Below are 21,603 nucleotides of genomic sequence, written 5' to 3' on the forward strand. Positions count from 1 at the left end.
ATTTCCTTCATTTTTATTTAATTGTTGTCATACATTTTACTTCCACATGTGCTGTAAACTCTACAACAATTTATTTACAATATATGATATTTATAACATGTTATATATATGAAATATATATGGCTATAATTATTACATACATTTTAACATCTATAATACATACATACATAGACTATTCCCTTCAATTTGAATAACTGCATTTAGAATTCATTATAAAGAAAACTTGCCAGCATCTAATTCTTTCAGCTTTTTTCCTGAGAATGTATTTATTTGCCCTCAGTTTTGAAATATAATTACAGTTTGTGATTTTTTTTTTCTTCTGTCAGATGTTCTTCCACTGTCTTTTGCTTCCTGTGTTTAAATCAGAAAATGTCATCCTTGTTGTTTTAGTTGGCATCGTGTACCTCCCTCCGTAGTTGCTTGGAAGATTTTTTGTTTTGTTCATCTCTTTAAATTTTGTTTTCAATAGATTGAATATGAAGTCCCTATGTGAGGTATATTTATTTTTATCATGCTTGGGGTTTGCTGAGCTTCTTAGTTCCATGGGTTGATGTTTTAATCTAACTATAGAAGTTTTCAGTGATTATTTCTTCAAATACTTGTGGTGCCACATTCTTTCTCTTCCCTACTTCTGGGGCTCCTTCCCTGGTAGACTGTTTAATGCTGCCTCCCGGGACACTGAAGCACTGATTTTTTTTTTTTTTTTATACCTCAAGTTTTGAGTTCAGATCATTTCTATTGATCTATTTTCAAGTTCAGTGAATCTCTCTTCTGCTGTATCTAATCTTTCATTAACCCATCCAGGAAACATTGCATATGTATTTTTTCAGTTCTGTAATGTCCATTTGATCCTTTTTTACAGTTTTCACTTTTCTGCTAAGATTCCTCATTTATTATTGTGGTGTTTCTATCTTTTCATGGAACCATTGACAGTATTTATATCTACAGTGCTCTTCTCAGTTAATTCCAACATTATGTCATCTTGGAATCTTTTTTTTTTTTTTAAGATTTACTTATTTGAGGGGCGCCCGGGTGGCTCAGTTGGTTAAGCGACTGCCTTCGGCTCGGGTCATGGTCCTGGAGTCCCGGGATCGAGTCCTGCATCGGGCTCCCTGCTCGGCGGGGAGTCTGCTTCTCCCTCTGACCCTCCTCCCTCTCATGCTCTCTCTCATTCTCTCTCTCACAAATAAATCTTTAAAAAAAAAAAAAAAGATTTACTTATTTGAGAGAGAAAGAAAGAGTGTGAGCAGGGGGAGGGGCAGATGGAGAGGGAGAGGGAAAGAATCCCAAGCAAACTCCCCAGTGAGCACAGAGCCTAATGTGGGGCCCAATCTCATGACCCCAAGAGAATGACCTGAGTCGAAATCAAGAGTCGGCTGCTTAACCGAGCCCCCCCATGCACCCCTTGGAATCTATTTCTGTTGACTGCAGTTTCTCTTAATTATGCCCTATTTCACAATTCTTTGGCATGTGCAGTTTTAAAGCTTTATTGAATTTAACTGATATACCACAAACTGCACATTTAATGTATTCATTTGATGACTTCTGATTTATGTATATACTTGCAAAATTATCAACACAATCAAGATAATTAATACGTCCATCACTTCCAAAAATTTCCTGATGCCTCTTTGTAATCTTTCTCTCATGGTCTTCCCAATGCCCCCAGATTCCATATCTAAGTAATGATCTGTTTTTTGTCACTATATAAATTTGCATTTTCTAGAATTTTATGAAAATGGAATTGTACAGTACATATTATTTTTTTGAATAACTTCCTTTACTCAGCACAATTTTGAAAATCATACATGTTGCATGTATCAATTATTTTTTCTTTGTTTATGCTTAGTAGGATAACATAATGGGTATGCCACAGTTTATTTACCAGTTTACTTGTTGATGGACATTTGGGTTGTTTCCAGTTTGGCTATTAGAAATAAGTAAGCTTCTATGAATATTTGTGTATAAGTCTTTGTGTAGCCCTAAGTTTTCATGTCTCTTGGGAGAATGACCAATTAGTAGAGTCGTTGGTTTGTATGGTAGATATGTTTGAATTCTTAAGAAACTGCCAAAATGACTTCCAACGTGCTTGTAATCAGAAGATTAAGAGAGTTAAAGTTACTCAACATTTTTCCAACACTTGCTATGGTCAGTCTTTAAGTCACTTGAGGGAGTATATAGGGGTATCACATTGAGGTTTTCCCAATAACATCGAACATCTTTCATGTGGTTATTTGCCATTTGTATATCTTCTTTGAAAAGTGTTCAATTCTTTTGCCCATATTTTTATTGGATTTTCTTATTGTTACTGAGTTGTAATTTTTTTTTATATAGTCTAGATAAACATCCTTTGGTAGATACATATTTTGCAAATATATAGTTATATAATTGGTATTTGTATATTGATCTGGTATCCTGCAACATTACTGAACTCGCTTGTTAGTCCTGGTAGCTTTTTGGGTAATTCCATTAAATTGTGAATAGAATCCTGCTCCTCGCAGGCTCTTGGGTAATTCTAGGTTCTTGAGAAACCCGGTACAGCCTTTGAGGTACAATTAAGATTTACTGGATAAAGATTTTCCGTAAATTCTTTGCAATCAAAAGTAATAATCAGTTCCTTTTCTGATATGGATTTAATAGTCTGTGAGTACGGATTTAATAGTCTGTGACAGACCCATCAACAAATTTAGGTCCCTCTTCAAGTCTCACTTCCCAGGTGGGCACTTTCATTAGGTGTTTGACTTTTGGCAAATGTAGAAGAGCTTCTTCTCTGAGTTGGTGCTCAATGCTCTCCTGAGAATTCTCTGTCTCACACAGCCATACGATATTTATTCTTTACCTCCCCAAAATACACAATATTGTTGGATAATCTTCATTCGCTTAGTGGTATATTAGTGAACATGAAAATCTGCATGCTATTTTGTTTTTTTGATTTTTATTATTTATTTATTTATTTGAGAGAGAGAGAATGAGAGACAGAGAGCATGAGAGGGAGGAAGGTCAGAGGGAGAAGCAGACTCCCTGCCGAGCAGGGAGCCCGATGCGGGACTTGATCCCGGGACTCCAGGATCATGACCTGAGACGAAGGCAGTCGCTTAACCAACTGAGCCACCCAGGCGCCCCTGGTTATGTTTTTAATTGAGTCACTTCATGTGGACAAATAAAGCCACCAGCTCTTAGAGATCCCATCTGAACTCAGTAGTTAATTAAGCTGTACTGACCTGTTGAGAAGAGTATGAAAACATGGTAGTGATCTTGATGGAAATACCTTTTTACTTGAAACTGAAATTTATACTTTTTTTTTTTCTTCTATATCTGTTATGTGGCTGATGCTTGATTTTTGACTGTTAAACCTACCTTGCATTTTTGGGAACAAACCCAGCATAATTCCTGGTTGATTTTGGTGGTACATTGTTTAGGAATTTTTTCATTTCTGTTCATAAGAAGGGCCTGCTCTTTTACTTCCTCATTTTCCTGGTCTGGTCTTGACATGAAGATTATATGGCCACATAATATCAGTTAATGAATATTCTTTATTCTTCTTATTCTCTGGGAGAGTTGTGTAAGGTTGGAATGAACTGTCTTTGATTGCTTTGTGGATATTGCTTTTTTATTTAACCTAAGGAGACTTTATACTCTTTTTTTTTTTTTAAGTAACATGAAAGTTGCAATAAATCTCTGCATATGGGTGTGTCCATGAAACCACTGCTCAGATCAAGGTCAAGAACATGTGGTTGCTTTGCTGAGCTAGGCTGAATGAATATGTTTTCGGGCCACATGGGGCATTTGTTTATGACTTGTTAATACTATTGAGAAATTAACTCAGTTCATCAATACAGATGACTTTCTTTTGATTTTTACAGCCCCAAATTGAGAAGTGTCCTTTCAACTATTCAGAAGAGATTTTGGGAGAACATTAGACATTTTTCTTTTATCATAAACACATTTGCTTTTAGTTATAGCATTTTTGTATCTCACACAAAATATGGTATATACTTTTATTGCCTTGGTCTCTATAATGAGTTAATAATCTTGTAGGGTTCATGAGATCAGGTATAATTCACATCTGTGTCTCCCTTATAACATAGCCTATTATCTTGCATGTAACAGGTGGTCACTAAATATTTACTGATAATAATTAGGATTTCAAATCTCTGCCTGCTGTGACTCCAGCTTAGCTACACTACACTTTCTTCTTTTTTACTACAAAACTACAGTAAACTATAGCTTGTAAATTGAACTATTTACTTAAATTGGTCTCTTGATTTCCCACCTAAAACTTTAGCTAATTTTATTTCTCTCACTGGAATGCTCTTGTTCCAGATTTACTTATCGGAATCCAAACCATCTTAAAAGATCATATTGCCACCCTGTTTTTTAAGCTGTCCCTGGTATCCTTTCATAAAGATACACTCTCTTCCACTATCTTCCTCTAAGAACCACCGGAGCTACCACGGATGGAGAACCTAAGATGCCTGTCATATTATATCTGTTATCTCATTGTAATCTTCAAACAGATTGTAAGCCTACATAGTAAGTTTCCATAAAGGAGGATATTGAGTGTAAAAGATTGACTACTTTGTCCAGATCACTGATATAATAAACAATGGAGTCAATGTGGAGGAAATCTTGCTGACTCCAAAGCCTCTTCTCTTTCCATAGTATTAAAACAAAATTTTTATTGCCATATGACTTTCCTGTTATATCATCCTCATAATTATGATCATACTTGTTAGACTATGTGTTTGATCTTTGATAAGAGGATAAAATCCTGTCAAATTCTTGTAAAGTATGGAATAGTTGAAACATACACTTGTAAAATTTCTATTTTTACATACAGGAATTACATAAATTCCTCTTAATACCACAAGCAAGGTATTTTGCATACTCAAAATATATTTAATATTTCCATCACCATACTTGAGACATCTGTTCAGTTCTGCTTTTTAAACAAATAATTTTGTATTATTGGCATATCCCCTCCAGTATAGACATGAGATTGGCTAGACAGGTGATGATTAAATTCATTTTTCATTTTTGACTAATGAAACTTACAAGGAAACCAATGAGGAAAGTTGTGAAAGAAGAGCTGCTCTAGCCAAAGCGGAGATAAATGTGAGGGACATGGGAAGCTTCAGCTGACCTGCTCAGGATGCACTTAACACCTTGCACCAGCCTTTGATGCCTCTCTGTGGAAACCCCAGTGCTGTAAAAAAAAAATCACTGCTTTAGCCCAGTGATTCTTTTTCCTAAAGAAAATCAGAAGGGGTGTGTGTGTGTGGGGGGGGGTTGAGTCTTAGGTCTTATTCTTGACTCCCAATTATAGTACCTTTGTAATAAACCTCCCAAAATGAAGTCCCTAAAACATCTGGAAATTGATAAACAACAACAACAAAACACAGCCCAAAGAGTAATCACATAAAGAGTATCTGGATGGACTGTTGAGTGTGGTGGTTGACCCCTTGGCAGTGACCTACAGTTTCAGCCATGTTTGTACAACAATCAGCCTTTCCTCACTCTGTGATCTTCCCTTGCTTCCCTTTTCCAGACTACTGAGTGACTCTATGTTCCTCTCTCACAGCTCCCAGGATGTACTCATTTCCTCTTCCTCCTCTTGAGGTCCATCCATTGCTACCTGCTACCGTATACTCTATATTCTAATCACTTTTCACCCCTGTAGATATTACAAACATCTTCACATATTTGCTTATGTGGTTTCTTCTGCCTGAAGTTCCCTTTTTGCCTCCTTTCTTAGAAGACTTCAACTACTTTTTTTTTTTTTTTTTTCAAAAAAACAGACAAAAATGCTCCAACCCTCTACCTCATTCAGTCTTGCTAAGCAAAATTATTACTTGGGCCTATGCGCTCAGATAGCACTGTGTGTATAATTTTTCCATATTATTTACCACAGTGAATCATCGTACTTATCTCTCTTTTCTCCCAGTTAGAACTCTTTTGAGGAAGGGCTGTATCATGTTCATTTCTCATATTCCCATGCCTAGCACAGACCCGGCCCTTAGCAGGTGCTCTAAAAAATTGGCAAATAGATATCTAACAAAAATGTCCTAAAATATCACACTTCTTCAGCAGGTGCCACCATGCCATAAAAATATTTTGGCCTGAAAGTTCCCTGTATTTGCATTGAGTTATGCAAAATTAAATGAATGCCCTACTTTATCAATCTAATTGATATGCACTTAGTTAAAATCAAAGGTGGAACGCTGTTGAATTTAGTTCTCTGCTGTGAGCAGAGTACATCTGAAGTTATGCATGTATGTGCTTGGGATGCATTCTTTTCAAGGCTTAGTATTTAAATAAGACAGCTTAACAAGGCCAAAATGAAGGGCTGATTTAGTAACAGCTTTCATTATAAACATAATGCCTATTTATGTGAGACTTTAGGAATGATCAAACCATTCGAGAATAAATCAGTATGATGATTTTAGTCTTGAAGAAAAGTTACTGAAAATAAAGGGAACATATAAATAAGGAAAAATAAAATTAAATTATATATATATTTTTTAAGATTTTATTTATTTATTTGAGAGAGAGAGAATGAGAGAGAGCACACGAGAGGGAGGAGGGTCAGAGGGAGAAGCAGACTCCCTGCAGAGCAGGAAGCCCGATGCGGGACTCGATCCCGGGACTCCAGGATCATGACCTGAGCCGAAGGCAGTTGCTTAACCAACTGAGCCACCCAGGTGCCCTGGAAAAATAAAATTAAAACACTAAATTCCCAGGGTGCCTGGGTGGCTCAGTCGCTTAAGCTTCTGCCAACAGCTAAGGTCCTGATCCCAGGGTCCTGGGATTGGCCCCATGTTGGGCTCCCTGCTCTGTGGGGAGCCTGCCTCTCCCCTCCTTCCTGCTCCCTGCTCGTGCTCTCTCTTTCTCTCTCAAATGAATAAATAAAATCTTTAAAAAAAACCCAAAAACCACTAAATTCCCCCCATAGAAACAAATCTCTCTCAAATGTAGGAGACAGAAGAAATCACCATTATTAAGTACAGCAATAATGTGGAAAGATAAATTTACAACGGTGTATCTGTCTAGCTGACCCTTTGTAACTTTAGAAGTCAACTACCTCTAATGAATACTCTGCATTTCACAAGCAAGGTGGAGAAAGCTGACTTAACTAAAGAATAATAAACTCCAAAATCAAGGGTCTTGAGCTGTTTAAGGAACACATGAATTCAAATGTGTTTTTGTTACTATTGCACCTAGATAACACCCGGTGCGCAGCACATCTCCTAGGATGTCTTTACATTTCTGGGTGTTTCCCCAGCCCAGCCTTAGTATGATCTCAGTGGCCAGAACCTACTGCTCTTCTCCAGAGGTCTGCTGTCTTGGGAGAGAAGACAATTAGCAAACACAAATAAAGACGTAATACAGCCAACATGGATTTGTGCCAAGGAAAATGTAAAGCCAGGTGAGGGAACCATCCATGTGTGAAATTGGTGCCATTTTAGGAAGTGGCGTGAGTTATCCTACTGGACACTGGGCTATTTTTTTCTTATTTATGTGATTCTCTTCATTCATTTAACAAATATATCAGTGACATCTCTATGTCAAACACTTCTAAACTTTATAAATGAACGTAAGGAAAAGATAGTGTCCTGTCCCTTAAAAGGTTTATGGATTCCTGGAGGAAAATGCATACAGTTTGTGTACACACACAATTATATACACAAATACACAAACATAGGCTCAATCACACATGCGCACACTGAAAGTTATACTAGATGTTAAGGCTTTTTTTTTTTTTTTTAAGGAGGCTCCACACCCAGCGTGGAGCCCAATGCTTGGCTCGAACTCACTGCCCTGAGATCAAGAATCGGACGCTTGAACTGACTGAGCCGCCTAGGCACCCCTGATGTTAAGACTTTTGATAGAACTTCAGCATTAGAGGATATTCTGTCAGTCATTCTAATAGGACCTCAAAAGGGTCATGGCTTGTATCATTGGCAGTTTTCCAAAGATGAGCATTTACTTCCTGGCTGGTGTGTGGGAGTGAGTCAACTAGCTAGCCAGGAACCTGAGGAAAATCCATTGACTGCTCAGTGACTATAGTTTTTTTAATTCTCTACGTGCTTTGTGCATTACAATCAGAATGTATCTTTTTGTTTTGTTTTTTAAGAAAGGAATAATTGTAAGAGAGAGTCAATTGCTAGTAATGGTAACAAAAGAAAAGTCAAAGGGGCCTTGCCAAGTGATGGTTACTAAATATAATGGTGTAGTGGGCTCATATTTTTCAGTTTTATATGCTTCGGTTTATAGAGTCAGTAATATGCCACTTTTACATTCAGGGTTTGCAAGTGAGCAGAGCCTAAGGATTGGACATGGCACAGTGAGCTCCCAAGATAAAGAGGACAATGTTGCCTTGACAAAGGCTTCGTTGAGGGTGAAATCTCTTATGGCAAACCTTGGGAGGTGATAAGAGTTTGCTAGGTAGAGAGATGTGGGAAAGAACTAGTTGTGTGGGATGGCAGGAGCAAAGGATCAGTTGACTGAAACAGTGTTTTTGAGTTTAGAGAATTAGAAGTCCTTCTTTCTGGCTAAAGACACATGGATTGGGTGCAGGAGGGAGAGCATAAGTGAAAGGAATTCCTGTGAGAAAGAAAGATTTGCAAATGTTCTAGATATTCCGTCTACACCTTGGCTTCACGGGAGTATAGATCAGAAGGAAGCAAGAAAGGCCACTTCGTGCTAGAAGGTAAATCACAAGATAGTACAGTCAGCTGTGAGGAGAATTGGATTGCCATTTTTGCCCAGTGGAAATTCAGTGGTTTACCTTCTATTCTAGGAAACCCCACCCCAAATGCCAGTTTGTTGTCCTAATACCGTTAAGGATGAAGGGGCAAAGGGGCTGCAACAGAAGTTAAGAAAGTCTACTGACAGAAGGCTCTGTGGGTCTGCCATGTGCCAGGTAGTGTGGTGCTAACTTTTCATGTGTCCTCTCTCACCTCAAAACATGGTGAGACAGGCTTTATAGCCATGACTCCAGCTAAAGATAGTAAGTTCCAGAGAAATTAAATGTAGGGCTTCATTACCTAGCCAGAGCTGGGATCCTAACTGAGGGCTGGCTTACTACAAAACCCTTACTTAGGCCTCTGTATCAGATTGCAGCAGACAGATACGAAAAGGATTAGGAGGAAACTAGAATATTCTAAAACTCTAAAAGTCGCTCTCCAGTTGCTTTTGATTATGACAAATGAAAGCAGTGAAGGAATAATACAACTAACCCAAGTCGCATTTGAACTCATGTGGCTCCGAAAAGTAGTTGAAAAAGCATGCCTTCACATCCCTGTCGGATTATGAAGGGTAGCCAAATCGACTTCCATTGAATACTTGCTTCAGTTTATTGATTTTTTTTTCCCTTTCTCATCCCTGAATGTTTTTGTGTATTTAGAGTTGAATTTGAAGTGGAAACCCATTTTCAAGAAACCTCCACATCCCTGTAAAGATTAATAAGGGTCATAGGTGAGAAGCCTACGTGGTTTTAGTCAAAATGGGTTTCCTGCTGTATTACCAAGTCAGAAAACAGGAGAAAAGAACACTCTGGGATATCATGTTTAAATTAAATAAACAGTGGTCATTATTTTTCTTGGGAAAGGTAAACATTTCTTAAAACAATGATTTGGTTTGTTTTATTTTTTGAAATATGAGATATTCATACAGATTATATGCTGGTAAGATTTCAGGTTTGACTGGGCTGCTTACTAGTAAGTCAGTAGGAGTGAGAAATGGTTGATTGTTGGTCAAACCATAAGTGGACCCAGAAACTGTAGCAGAGTGGAGAGAACAAGATCAGAGAAGAGGATCAGATGGCTAATTATTGAATTCCAGAGGAATTATAAAAGCTTATTAATACTATTCCATCTCAGAAGACAATAATGAGTAGTGAAAATGATAACTAGGGGCCTTGATGCAAAGTATTAGTAAGAGATACCATATTCTTCTGGCTCTTTCTCAGTCATCTATAACCACCCTCTACCTAACTAGTCCTCTTCGACTCAGTTTATCACGTCACCTTTTTATTTTAGTCATAAAATTTACCACAGTCAGAAATTACCTTATTTACTTGCCTATTTGCTTATGTGTTATCTTCTGACTTTGCCCACTAAGTGTAAGCACCACGGGGTCAATACTCTGGTCCATGTTCCTCAACTCCTTGTCACCACTGCCTAGACCAACCTATGCTATGAAGGATGCAACTCTTACATACACAGGATTTTTGAATAATTGAGTAAATGGATACACCATTTGTGATACTTCAAGTATTAGTTAATATTAACATAACATTTATAAAGTACTTAAAACAGGTCCTTGCACATAATACAATACATGCTTGTTAACTAAACGAATATCTTCCTGACTAATACGAGCTGACCAATCTCCCTCATTCTAAATTAAAGTCACTTCTGATAAAAGAACATAGACATTTAATTCTATGACTGCAATCATCTAGAACATGATTAACAGTTAATGCTCTGTAACAGAATTTTTTTTTTTTAATATTTTATTTATTTGACAGAAAGAGACACAGAGAGAGAGGGAACACAAGCAGGGGGAGCAGGAGAGGGAGAAGCAGGCTTCCCGCTGAGCGGGGAGCCCGATGTGGGGCTCCATCCCAGGACCCTAGGATCATGACCTGAGCCGAAGGCAGACGCTTAACAACTGAGCCACCGGCACCCCTGTAACAGAATTTCTGACCATCAGTGGTTTTGTTTGCTTTATGGGGAACCTAAAGGAAATTAAATCTTTGGCCTTAACTGAATCCCTGTCTTTGGTTTACCTTTAAGAAAGAGAAATGCAGAATAGTTGTCCTTCCCTTATACTTCATGACATTTTGTAGTTCTTATCAGAATATAGTGAACCATAATTGGCTCTTTGACAGTATAAACTTTATTGGAGTGCAAGCTTCATGAGAACAACCAAAAACTTATCACTGGTCATTGTTGTATCCTGAGAATATAGCTCAATGGCTGGCATAAGGTAGGTGTCCCAAAAATGTTTAATGAAATAATGTGCTAATGTAGGGAGGAAGGAGGTATCAGGATATTTTTGGAATCTTCCTGAACCCTCACATAAATACAGACGGGGCAGCTTTACAGATAACAAAACTACAACCTAAGGACAAGGTTTAAAGCAACACTCAGGATAGATTTTTTATTTATTATTATTTCTCACAGCTCTGGAGGCTGCAAGTCCAAGATCAGGGTGCCAGGATCACTGGGTTCTGGGTCACAGACTGCCAGCTTTTCATTGTAACCTCACACAGAGAGTAGAGACAGGAAGAAAACTCTCCCAGGACTCTTATAAGGGCACAGATCCCATTCTACCCTCATGACCTCATTGGATCCTTATTCCCTCCCAAAGGCCCCACCTCCCTAGTACCATGCGGATGAGGAGCTTCAACATACGAGTTTTGGGGGGATGCGAATATTCAGTCCATACTAGTCCACCAGTAATCACTGAGTAGTACCCATTGCTGTTACCATCACAAAAGAGCCAAACACAAATATTATGCAGCTCCTGGTGAAACAGCGAAGTGCCACTTACAGTCTCGCCAAACGGGTAACACCTGAGTCCGATTAAGCCTCTGCATCCAGCTGCCAATTTGCAGCTGAACAAAGGAATGTTGAAATTCACCGTGAAATTGCAATCATCAAAATCCAGAATGTGGGATACTGCTGATTAAATGTCCTGGTTCTTGTAAAAAGTGAAAAGCAAGAAAAGGGAACAAAAGGGGCTGGAGGATAATCCTATGTAATAAAAGCAATTTAAAAGACATCAGTTTTTAAAATTAGATGTGTCTAAGGAAGCTCACTCGAATCAAAGCCTCAAGAAGTGCAAAGAAGTAATTACTGCCTATTAGTATTGGAGGTACAGAGCAATAATGGGGGTGGGGAACATGGTAAAGCCTTTGGATATGAGTGGAAAATTAATTTATCTTATAATTCACTAAGTTATATGTTTGCTTTGTGTGGTTTTCTATACCTCGTGTTTTATTTTACAATAAAAAAGGTAAAAAACTATTTCCCAGGAGTTTGGGCAAATAGATCACAAAAAGCCTAGAAAGGCCTAGTGATGTGTAATACATGGTACAGAAACATTACACATCACTCACTGATGACTCTGAGTATGTAACTATGTATACACTGATTACCTATGACTCTGCTTTAGATTCTGGCTGTGGTCTCAAGCCCAACTTCTTCAGTAAATTTCATATCCCCTGGCTTAGACAAAGGATGGAGAAATCAGTTGAGCATGCATATTAATTCTTCTGTTTGATATCATGTTTTGGTGATATTTTTCACTAGCAAAAGGTTTACTGAGCAGCTACTATGGGCTGGGGCCCTGGCCTAGGTATTTAAAACAGGAAGAGGGGATTGGAATGGTTTTTCCAACCAGAGGGCATAAAGTACGTTGCAAAGTGAGATTTGTTTCCCCCCATTTCATACAAATTTAATTGCGCTGACATGTTCCCTAATTCTCAACATGGAACCTCTTGACTTCCATGAACTTCAGAAAAATACTGGGGTTAAAGGGCCTTGAGTTTATTTTAACCTAAGAAGTCAAAGGGCAGAATGAATTTATGCCCTGATAATGCTGAACAAGTCTTTAGTTGACAATCAAATCATCCCTCTCTCTCTTTTTCTGTTTCATTGTTTTGTGTTTTGCTTTTGAATAATATTAGATAGTTCAAAGCATGATGCCTGTTATTTCTCAGTAAAAAGCAATATTATCATTTTGTAATACAAATATTGAATCGGTATGCTGGACACCTAAAACTCATATAATGCTATATGTCAATATACCTCAATTTAAAAAACTGAAGAGAAGTATTTCCTGGTAGTAAGTAAGATGAGTGTAAGGGTGAATTAACTTTATTCAGCAACTAATAATACATTTCTTCATATTCTGGATTGGCTGTATGTCTACATCTTCATTTTCACAGCAAGCCTCTCAAGTAGTTGTTATAATCACTCCCACTTTGCAGATGTCAAAACAGAAGTGCCAATGGTTGTGATTTGCCTGAGGACATCCCCCAAATTAGGTGGTGGAGCTGAAGTTTGAGCCAAGGCTTCTGTCTCAGGGTCCCACGTTTGTCCTTCCGAACAGATCACTAAGGGGCCAATTCGATTCCAGCATCCTTGTCTTGTGTTTACCCAGAGGCTGATTGCCTTTTAAAATTCTAGATCCTATTAAAATGCCAAAGGAAGGGGAGCTCTCTTTTTCCTTCTCCTCACCTTTTTCTCCAGGGAAGGGACGAGGATTTAGTAAACTAATGCTTTTCCATTGAGTTAGTTTCTTTAACTTTAATTTCCTTTAATCTCTGAGCTTTAGACTTATTAGTGATTGAGATGAACTCAACAGGAATTTCCAGACACCACGATCCTCTATGGCAGTTTTCCAGTTGACCATTCAACCCGATGAAATTCAATCTGTCAGGGCAAGCAAAACGAAGAATGGCAGTAAGAGGAGGTGAAGATAAGGAAATGATTCAGAAGAACAGCCGATTTCGCAAGTCTTCTTCTTCCCCTGTTTTATTTCCTTCAGTGCAAAAAATTAGCCATGATCAAGGTCCTTGCCTCTGTTCATCTAGCACGCCCCTGGAGAGCGGACAGGGTTAAACTATTTACAGAGAGAACTTCTGCCTTTACTTGATGCTGAGGACAAATAAACAATCAGCTATGCAAATACCACAAGCAGGGGAACTATTAGCTACACAAGTACTAATTACTCAAGTATTTACTACAGCAACAGAGGCATCAGCGTGCTAATTGGGCATTGTTGGGGAACACTTGAATTGGGGGATAATTTTAATCCTCCCTTTCCTAAAACCCCTTACTCTTAAATAATCTTTGTTCGTTTTCACCAGCCAGAAAAATCGAAGCTATCAAAATAGAGGCTCAAGCAGGATAGCAAGCAAAGCGGGAGGAACGGGAGAAGGAGGTGAGAAGGACAAAGATATACTCCAACTCAGCCCCATTGATGATGGCACATGGTACACAGGCGACTTTCTGTGCACGGGGACTAGGGTGCATTTTTCCTTAGTGCATCTACAACTGAAATGCACCGTTCATCCACTTCTTCAGGCTCTGAATTGTTCTGAATTAATATCAGAAGCAGAGAGGGCACGTTTCTATTCTAACTCTCCAACTTTCATCCACTTCCTCTCTCTCCTTTCTTCCTGTCAGCTCCCACTATGGGTAAGATAATCCCATGACTCAAAACAAGTGTATCCTTAGGACATTCTGGTCTGGGTGAGGTTTTTTTTTTTCCTTGAAATTATAAGTGAATTTAACTTGAGTAAGAGAAGCTTTTTGAAAATAAATATAAAAGTAAGAACTTAGCAGTGTAAAACTAGAAATGCTGAGGTTAAAAGTAGCCAGTGACAGCACCTTTCCATTAAGAACTGTGCCCGCCTAGATGGCCAAGGTTCTTCAGAGGGTCTCCAAGGGCATTACAAGGATCAGCCCATTGTGTGGTCAGAACGTTCACTCATGAGCTGTGCTTTCTCAGTGGGAACTTCTGAATTCTCAAAGGACTCTAAATCACAATGTAAATGCTTCAGGTGTTCATAGGTAATTGTTAAATGCAAAGGCAAATTCTAAGTTGGAAAGAAATACATTAAAAGTTTTGAATCTAAAAGTTAATTTACCCTTTAAGAAAACTCAAATGAGGGCGCCTGGAAGGCTCAGCCAGTTGAGCATCTGACTCTTGGTTTTGGCTCAGGTCATGATCTCATGGGTCCTGAGATTGAGCCCCGCATTGGGCTCTGCGCTCAGCAGGGAGTCTGCTTGAAGATTCTCTTCCTCTGCCCCTCCCCCCACTTGCACGCTTGTATGCAGACTCTCAGTCTCTCAAATAAATAAATCCTTAAAAAAAAGAAAACTCAAATGAAAATTCTCTGCCTCTAAAGCGGTTAGTCACTGAGAGTAGGTTTTCAGACAGCCTTTGGAGAAAACAACAGAAGACCTCCACTTTGATTCACTTCACCCCTAATAATTTTACGTGATGTTCAAATATATGAGAATGTATAGCAGTATAGAGGCACCAGGGTGGTCAACTCTAAGAAGTCTTGCCGGCCAGGAAGTCTAGACTGGCTCCTCATATCATTCATGCCCAAGGAAAGGCACGGGAAAAGTCTCAGAATCAACAGGAACGTTTCTGTGTGACCATCAGTGAGGTACAGTTACAAAAATTTAGCATTAGGAGGATTAACAAAGCATCCGGTATTAGATTTTAGAAAGTGATGGAGATGGTGAGTAGCTAGTTAGGACTTAAGCATCAGTGAAAGGGCCAAATGACCAAAATATTCATTTTAATTAGTAAATGAAATAGGCTTCATTTATACCATGGAATCCAAAGTCATCAATTGAAAAAAAATAAAGAATGGCACTCCCATGACATAGAAAGGGAGACAAATTTACTGACAAGGATGTCACTTCATAGATGATTTTGAACAAGAGAAATTATAGAACAGAATGTGTGTGTGTGTGCGTGTGTGTGTGAGAGAGAGGTTTTATTGTGAGAGAGGTTTTATTCACACTCAAGGGAATGTAAAGTCATTCTTCTAGAAAAAAAAAAAAAATCCTCAGAGCTAATGACCGTGGGTAACCATGTTGACAGTTAGTTGTCATGAGCGACTTCAAGTTCCAAGGGAGTCTTTCTAATGTTATTCTGGGATTTTTGATTCATATCAAATGTGGAGAATTTCAAATTATGAGTGAGTGTAATCTCTTTATTATACCCTAGAATTGAGAAGATTTTTAGATTTTATGTGAGCATACACATGTATTTGATATAAATCAATGTGTGCCAGTTCAACTTCTGTCTTGTGCTTCCCTCTTTGGTGGACCAGTGAATAATGGAACAGTGATGATAAAATAATCATGATCATGGGAAACAAAGTCAGAGATGTTGGTTATTATGACACATCTAAAGATAAAGGCAAACCATACACTGGCACAGATAATCCATTAACTGTGTCCATTCAAATTATCCATGTGGACTGCAACACCAAGGTTGTTGCTAGGAAGTGTCAGGAGTTACAGAGATGACCATAGTTACTGACATTACCATGTGTCCCCATCAGCAAGATCAACTGCAGGAGTCCATTCAAAACATGCCATGAAAATTCTTTTGCTTCCATAATTCTTGAGTCATACTTAGCAAGTGATTGTGTGTGAAGTTCTTAAATGGAGAACTGTTGTATTTTTGTTCAGTGAATACCTGACTAATTGCAGAAGAACACTTAGTGGCTGTTGGAGGGAAAAGAAAGAATTCTGCCCAAGAGCACTGATAGAAATCTTCCGAAAATCTATTCCAGAAATGGAAAATGGCGCCCTTCATTAAGGAGTTCCACCAGCCTTCCTCTCTGACTTAGGCTGACACCACCTTCTTCTGTTTCTCTGTTTATTCCTAGAATGCAGTCCCAACAGTATGTGCAGCCGCGTCGAAAACTTGCAGCTGCCTTCCTGGCATTCATTTTCATCTTGGCAGCTGTGGACACTGCTGAAGCAGGGAAGAAAGACAAGCCAGGTAGGCTGTAGGGTTATGAAGGCAAGACTGTTCATGGATTAAAGTCCATCTAATCCAAACTGCCTGATTTTTGTCCTCCCTCCCTCCCTCCCTCCTTCCTTCTTCCCTTCCTTCCTTCCTCCCTCCTTCCCTCCCTCTCTCCCTCCCTCTCTCCTTTCCTTTGTTCCTTCCTTAGAAGAACCTAAGTGACATCCCCCTGATCCCCCCACCATAAGTCCTAAAATATAGATGATGATGATGAACATAATGGTCATATTCGTAGCTACTATGTACAGAACAGTGATGAGCAAGCAGGTGTTTTACTTATGTTGAGTCTCTTCCTCAAAAAAGAGTCCTGCAGGGACATTTTGTTTTGTCTCATATTAACAAAGGGGGAAACTGAAGCTCAGAGCGATACAGCCGCTTTTCTATGTCACTCCCATGTCATAAATAGTAGGCTGTGGAGCTGGGAGTCTGTTTATGTCTGTGATCCACCACATTTAGCTTATGTTATTCCATCTCCAAGACAGAGAAAGGAACATTGACTTGCAATGAAATGCTAATCTGACAACCATTACTTCTAAAAGAACGTTGCCTTATTTTTCATGTTTCACTGTTTTTGAACATCTTTAACAGAAGTGTTTGCTTCTAAAAGGGGATGTCATTAGATCCCTTATACAGTCCCTAGCACGTAGAGTTAAATTAATGAGTTCTGTCTCCTTCAGTTTTCCTTCTCCCTTCTCTTGATCATTCACCGACTCAGTCATTTGGCTAACGTGTCAAGGTGCTACGATTCACTGGACAGTGAAGACGGAGGTCAAAAGCACAGACCCCACAATTACGGTGCTCTGGCGTGAACTTTGTTATAGAAATCAGGGTTTCCCAGAGGTTGACTGCGGTTCCTTTCTTCTTTCCAGAAAAAAAAGTGAAGAAGTCTGACTGTGGGGAATGGCAGTGGAGTGTGTGCGTGCCCACCAGTGGGGACTGTGGCCTGGGCACCCGGGAGGGCACCCGGACCGGAGCCGAGTGTAAGCAAACCATGAAGACCCAGAGATGTAAGATCCCCTGCAACTGGAAAAAGCAATTTGGAGGTAAGTCCCACCACTACTGTCCTGTTAATTTAACCTTCCACGCTGGGATAATGCTTGCATTCTTCCGCCAGTTACCTTTTTGAGCTTGACTACCATTTATTTTAAATAAGTTGATTTTTATCAGGTCGCAGATAACCAGGTATCTTGCCTCACCCCCGAGGTTTTTCAGCTTTGGTGCTACTGCCATTTGGGGCCATGTAGTTTTTTGTTGGGGAGAGCAATGCAGGATATTGTTCTGTGCACTGTAGGATATTTAGCAGCATCTCTGGCTTCTCTCCACTGGTTTCTAGTAGCACTCCCCATCTCCACCAGCTGTGACAACTAAAAATGTCTCCAGATATTGCCAGATGATCCCCGGGGTCAAAATAGTCTTAGATCGAGAACCACTCTCGTACCCTTCGGGACATAATATACCCTTGGGTCCCTCCTAAGTGTGCATTGATCTATCTTCTCTCCTCTCTCTCCTTCTTCTAGTTCTCATTCCTTTTTTCTTCCTTCCCCCTTCTCTTATTTATTCTCCTCCTTCTCCAGATGTCTTTCTGGGCCTTTCAGGCCCCCCCCCCTTTTGATCTTTCCCCACCATCCACACTGGTTAATAGATTTACTTATCAAATCCAGCAAGGCTGCTTATAGTCACTTTTCATAGACTTTTCTCTTGCTGACTATTGTCATTCTCCTGCTGGCCTCCTCTGACTGTCTGGGAAGGAGTCCTTCAACACTTCCAACTTTGAAACCCACTATTGAACACCCAGATTACCTGTTTCTTCCACGTTCCAGACTTTTTGTCTTTCTTGGCCGTGGTGGTACTCAATGCCCCAAATGTTCTTATTCTTGGCAGAAATGTATTCTGACCTATAAGCCAGTAAAGAAGGACAATGAATATACACACTGTATCTTTTTCATTCTCTATAACCTTTGGGGTACTTTTTATGAATGGTAGTAAGTTCTATAAGCACATGGTGAAATTCAGATACATTTGGTCTTAAATTATATATGGGTTCCCTAAAGACTCACCTACAAAAGTTTTTAAAAGTGTCTTAAAGAATGAATGCCTAGAATATATAAAGAACTCTCAAAAGTAAGAATCCAATTAGGAAGTGGGTGAAAGACATGGACGAATATTTTACCATAGATGAGATATAGGTGACAAATAAACACTCGAAAAGACGTTGACCATCTGTTCCCTGTTAGGGAAATGGAAATAAAAACCAGTGAGCTGTCACTGTATACCACATACCTATCAGAAGGGCTAAAATGACAATACCAAATGCTAGAGAGGAGGTAGAGAAATTAGATCATTCATACCTTGCTAATGGAAATGTAAAATGGTACAGCCACATTAAAAAGGAGTATGGCAGGTTTTGGTTTTTTTTTTTTTAATAAGAATAAACATCTGTTCCCTGCTCAGCGGGGGGTCTGCTTCTCCCTCTGACCCTTCCCCTCTCATGCTCTCTGTCTCCCATTCTCTCTCTCAGATAAATAAATAAAATCTTAAAAAAAAATAAACATCTGTTTATCATACAATACAGTGGTTTCATTCTTGGCCATTTATCCTAGAGAAACGAAAACTTACATTCCTCTAAAAATTTGTACACGAATAGCAGATAGCAGCTTTACTTGTAACAGCCAAGAGCTGGGAACAACCCAGGTATCCCTCAACTGGTGAATGGTTAAGCAATCCGTGATCCATACCTACCATGGAATATGACTCAACAATAAAGAGGAACTGATTGTTGAAACACAAGTGGATGGGCCTTCAGGAAATTATGCTGAGTGAAAAGAAAGCTAATCTCTAAAGGTTATACACTGTATGCATGATTCCATTTATATAACATTTTTTTTTTTTTTTAAGATTTTATTTATTTGACAGAGAAGAGACACAGCAAGAGAGGGAACACAAGCAGGGGGAGTGGGAGAGGGAGAAGCAGGCTTCCTGCAGAGCAGGGAGCCCGATGCGGGGCTCCATCCCAGGACCCTGGGATCATGACCTGAGCCGAAGGCAGATGCTTAATGACTGAGCCACCCAGGCGCCCCTATATAATATTCTTAAAATGACAAAAATTATAGAGATGGAAAAGAGATGAGTGATGGCCAGGGCTCAAGCAGATGGGAAGGGAGGAAGGTGCCTCGGCTAAGGCTGTGACGGGATTAACCCAAAGGACTGTTGTGTTGGAGCTCTTTTGCACATTAATGGTGTCGGTGTTCACTCTTACCTACAGACGTGACGCCGCCGCACAGAACTGAATGCGCACGCGCACGCATACACACAAATGAGTGCGTTGGAAATTGGCAGAACCTGGATCACTTCTGTGGGATGTATCCCTGTTCATTTCCTGGTTGTGCTCAGGAACTCTGGTTATGCAAGATAATCACAATTGAGGGGAAATAGGGTGAAGGATATAGGGATCTCCATATTCTTTCTTCCAACTGCATGGGACTCTGCAAAGATCTCACTACAAAAAGGTAAAAACAGAAGTGTGTCTACCTTTATGGCACTACTAGAGGAATTCAAAGATTTCTGTTTGGTCCTACCCTGCCTCTAGCGGAGTGCAAATACCAGTTCCAGGCTTGGGGAGAATGCGACCTGAATACCGCCTTGAAGACCAGAACTGGAAGTCTGAAGCGAGCCCTCCACAACGCCGACTGCCAGAAGACAGTCACCATCTCCAAGCCCTGTGGCAAGCTGACTAAGCCCAAACCTCAAGGTAGGTTCCTGTCATTATACCACAGTTTTCAGGTGCAAATGTTGATGGACTCACACAGGATCTTCAGATGTGGAAACTCGAATTTTCTGGAAGGAAATCTTAGGTGAATTACCTTAAGAAAGGGATTGAACAAGCCCTGTATGTTGAGCATCACACCAGTGCTTTTAGGCAGGCAATTGATGAGTTCAAATTAGAGTCCTCTGCACAGATGGGGCGTGGGGGCGGGGATTGGAACAGTCTCCTCGCACAAATAAACAACTTAGCAGAACAGGCCAATTAAGACAGTTGTTGTATGGTGACTGTATATTCCGAGCCCTAAACTGGGACTGCATCCTGGACAAGTAGGAACAAATTTATGAAGATCATGAGGCAGAAAATCTAAAATCAGGTCTCTCCTAGATTATCCAACAAACATAGTTTTCATGAAGTCAGCTACATTATTTTACATTTTTCCTTTCTCCACTGCATAAATTGATAGGTCCTATATTTCTTCCGCTTCTTTCAGCCTTTATATATATATATATTGTTGTTGTTAGCTTTTTTACCAACTACATTCATCATGGAATTTTCAAATTATGTAGAGCTGTCTTTCTGTTCATTCCCAGAAAGTTACACTCTGCTCTCCTGCCAGAGAAAGGGAACCAAAAACAAATAGCATGGCTGTGGTTTCATAGAAATAGGATCCCAGCTGAGGGAAGACAAGGAGGTCTTATACTCTTATTTCATGGGTGTTATGGGCTGAATGGTGTTAAACCACCACCACCCCCCCAATTCAAATGTTGATGTTCTAACCCTTAGTACCTCAGAATGTGACTGTGTTTGGAGATAAGGCTTTTAAAGAGGTCATTAAAGTGAAATGAAGTAGTATGAGTGGGTCCCAGGCCAATCTGGCATATAAAGAAAGGAGATTAGGACCCAGATACATGCAGGGGGAAGACCATATGAACACATAGCGAGAAGATGGTCATCGACAAGCCAACAGGACCCACCTCAGAATAAATGAACCCTGCTGACAGTTGATCTTAGATTTCTGGCCTCTAGAACTCTGAGAAAGTAAATTCCTGCTGTTGAAGCGATCTGCTCTGTGGTATGGGGCATGGCAGCTCTTGCAAATAAATACGGGACTGGAAAATCCATACTGTCCAGATTAAATATAAGGAGAAACTCAGAAAAAAAAATGAACATGAAGCCTACAGTAAATGAAAATAGGGGAAAAAATACCTCCAGTAATCAGAAGGATAGGCTGGCTTGCTGCTGATAGTCAGAAAGGACTCATTTCA

At 39.5% G+C, this 21,603-nt stretch overlaps 1 protein-coding gene across 3 annotated transcripts in view; it reads left to right on the plus strand.

Moving 5' to 3' along the window:
• Window positions 1–21,603, plus strand: part of PTN (pleiotrophin) — a 98,755-nt gene that overhangs the window by 59,978 nt on the left and 17,174 nt on the right. For 2 of the 3 annotated variants that reach the window (XM_045864208.3, XM_045864207.3), the window contains exons 2-4: window positions 16,433–16,548; window positions 17,445–17,618; window positions 20,162–20,323. In XM_045864208.3, coding sequence (XP_045720164.1) covers window positions 16,434–16,548; window positions 17,445–17,618; window positions 20,162–20,323 — 451 coding nt within the window. In that variant the 5' untranslated portion in view covers window position 16,433. Of the gene's footprint in view, window positions 1–13,882; window positions 13,957–16,432; window positions 16,549–17,444; window positions 17,619–20,161; window positions 20,324–21,603 lie in introns of all 3 variants that reach the window. The other variant, XM_064574920.1, reaches the window with a different exon arrangement.

Source organism: Mirounga angustirostris, unplaced genomic scaffold, assembly GCF_029215605.1.
Source record: "Mirounga angustirostris isolate CCGP_5_RB_7025 unplaced genomic scaffold, mMirAng1.0.hap1 SCAF_12, whole genome shotgun sequence".
Lineage (NCBI taxonomy): Eukaryota > Metazoa > Chordata > Mammalia > Carnivora > Phocidae > Mirounga > Mirounga angustirostris.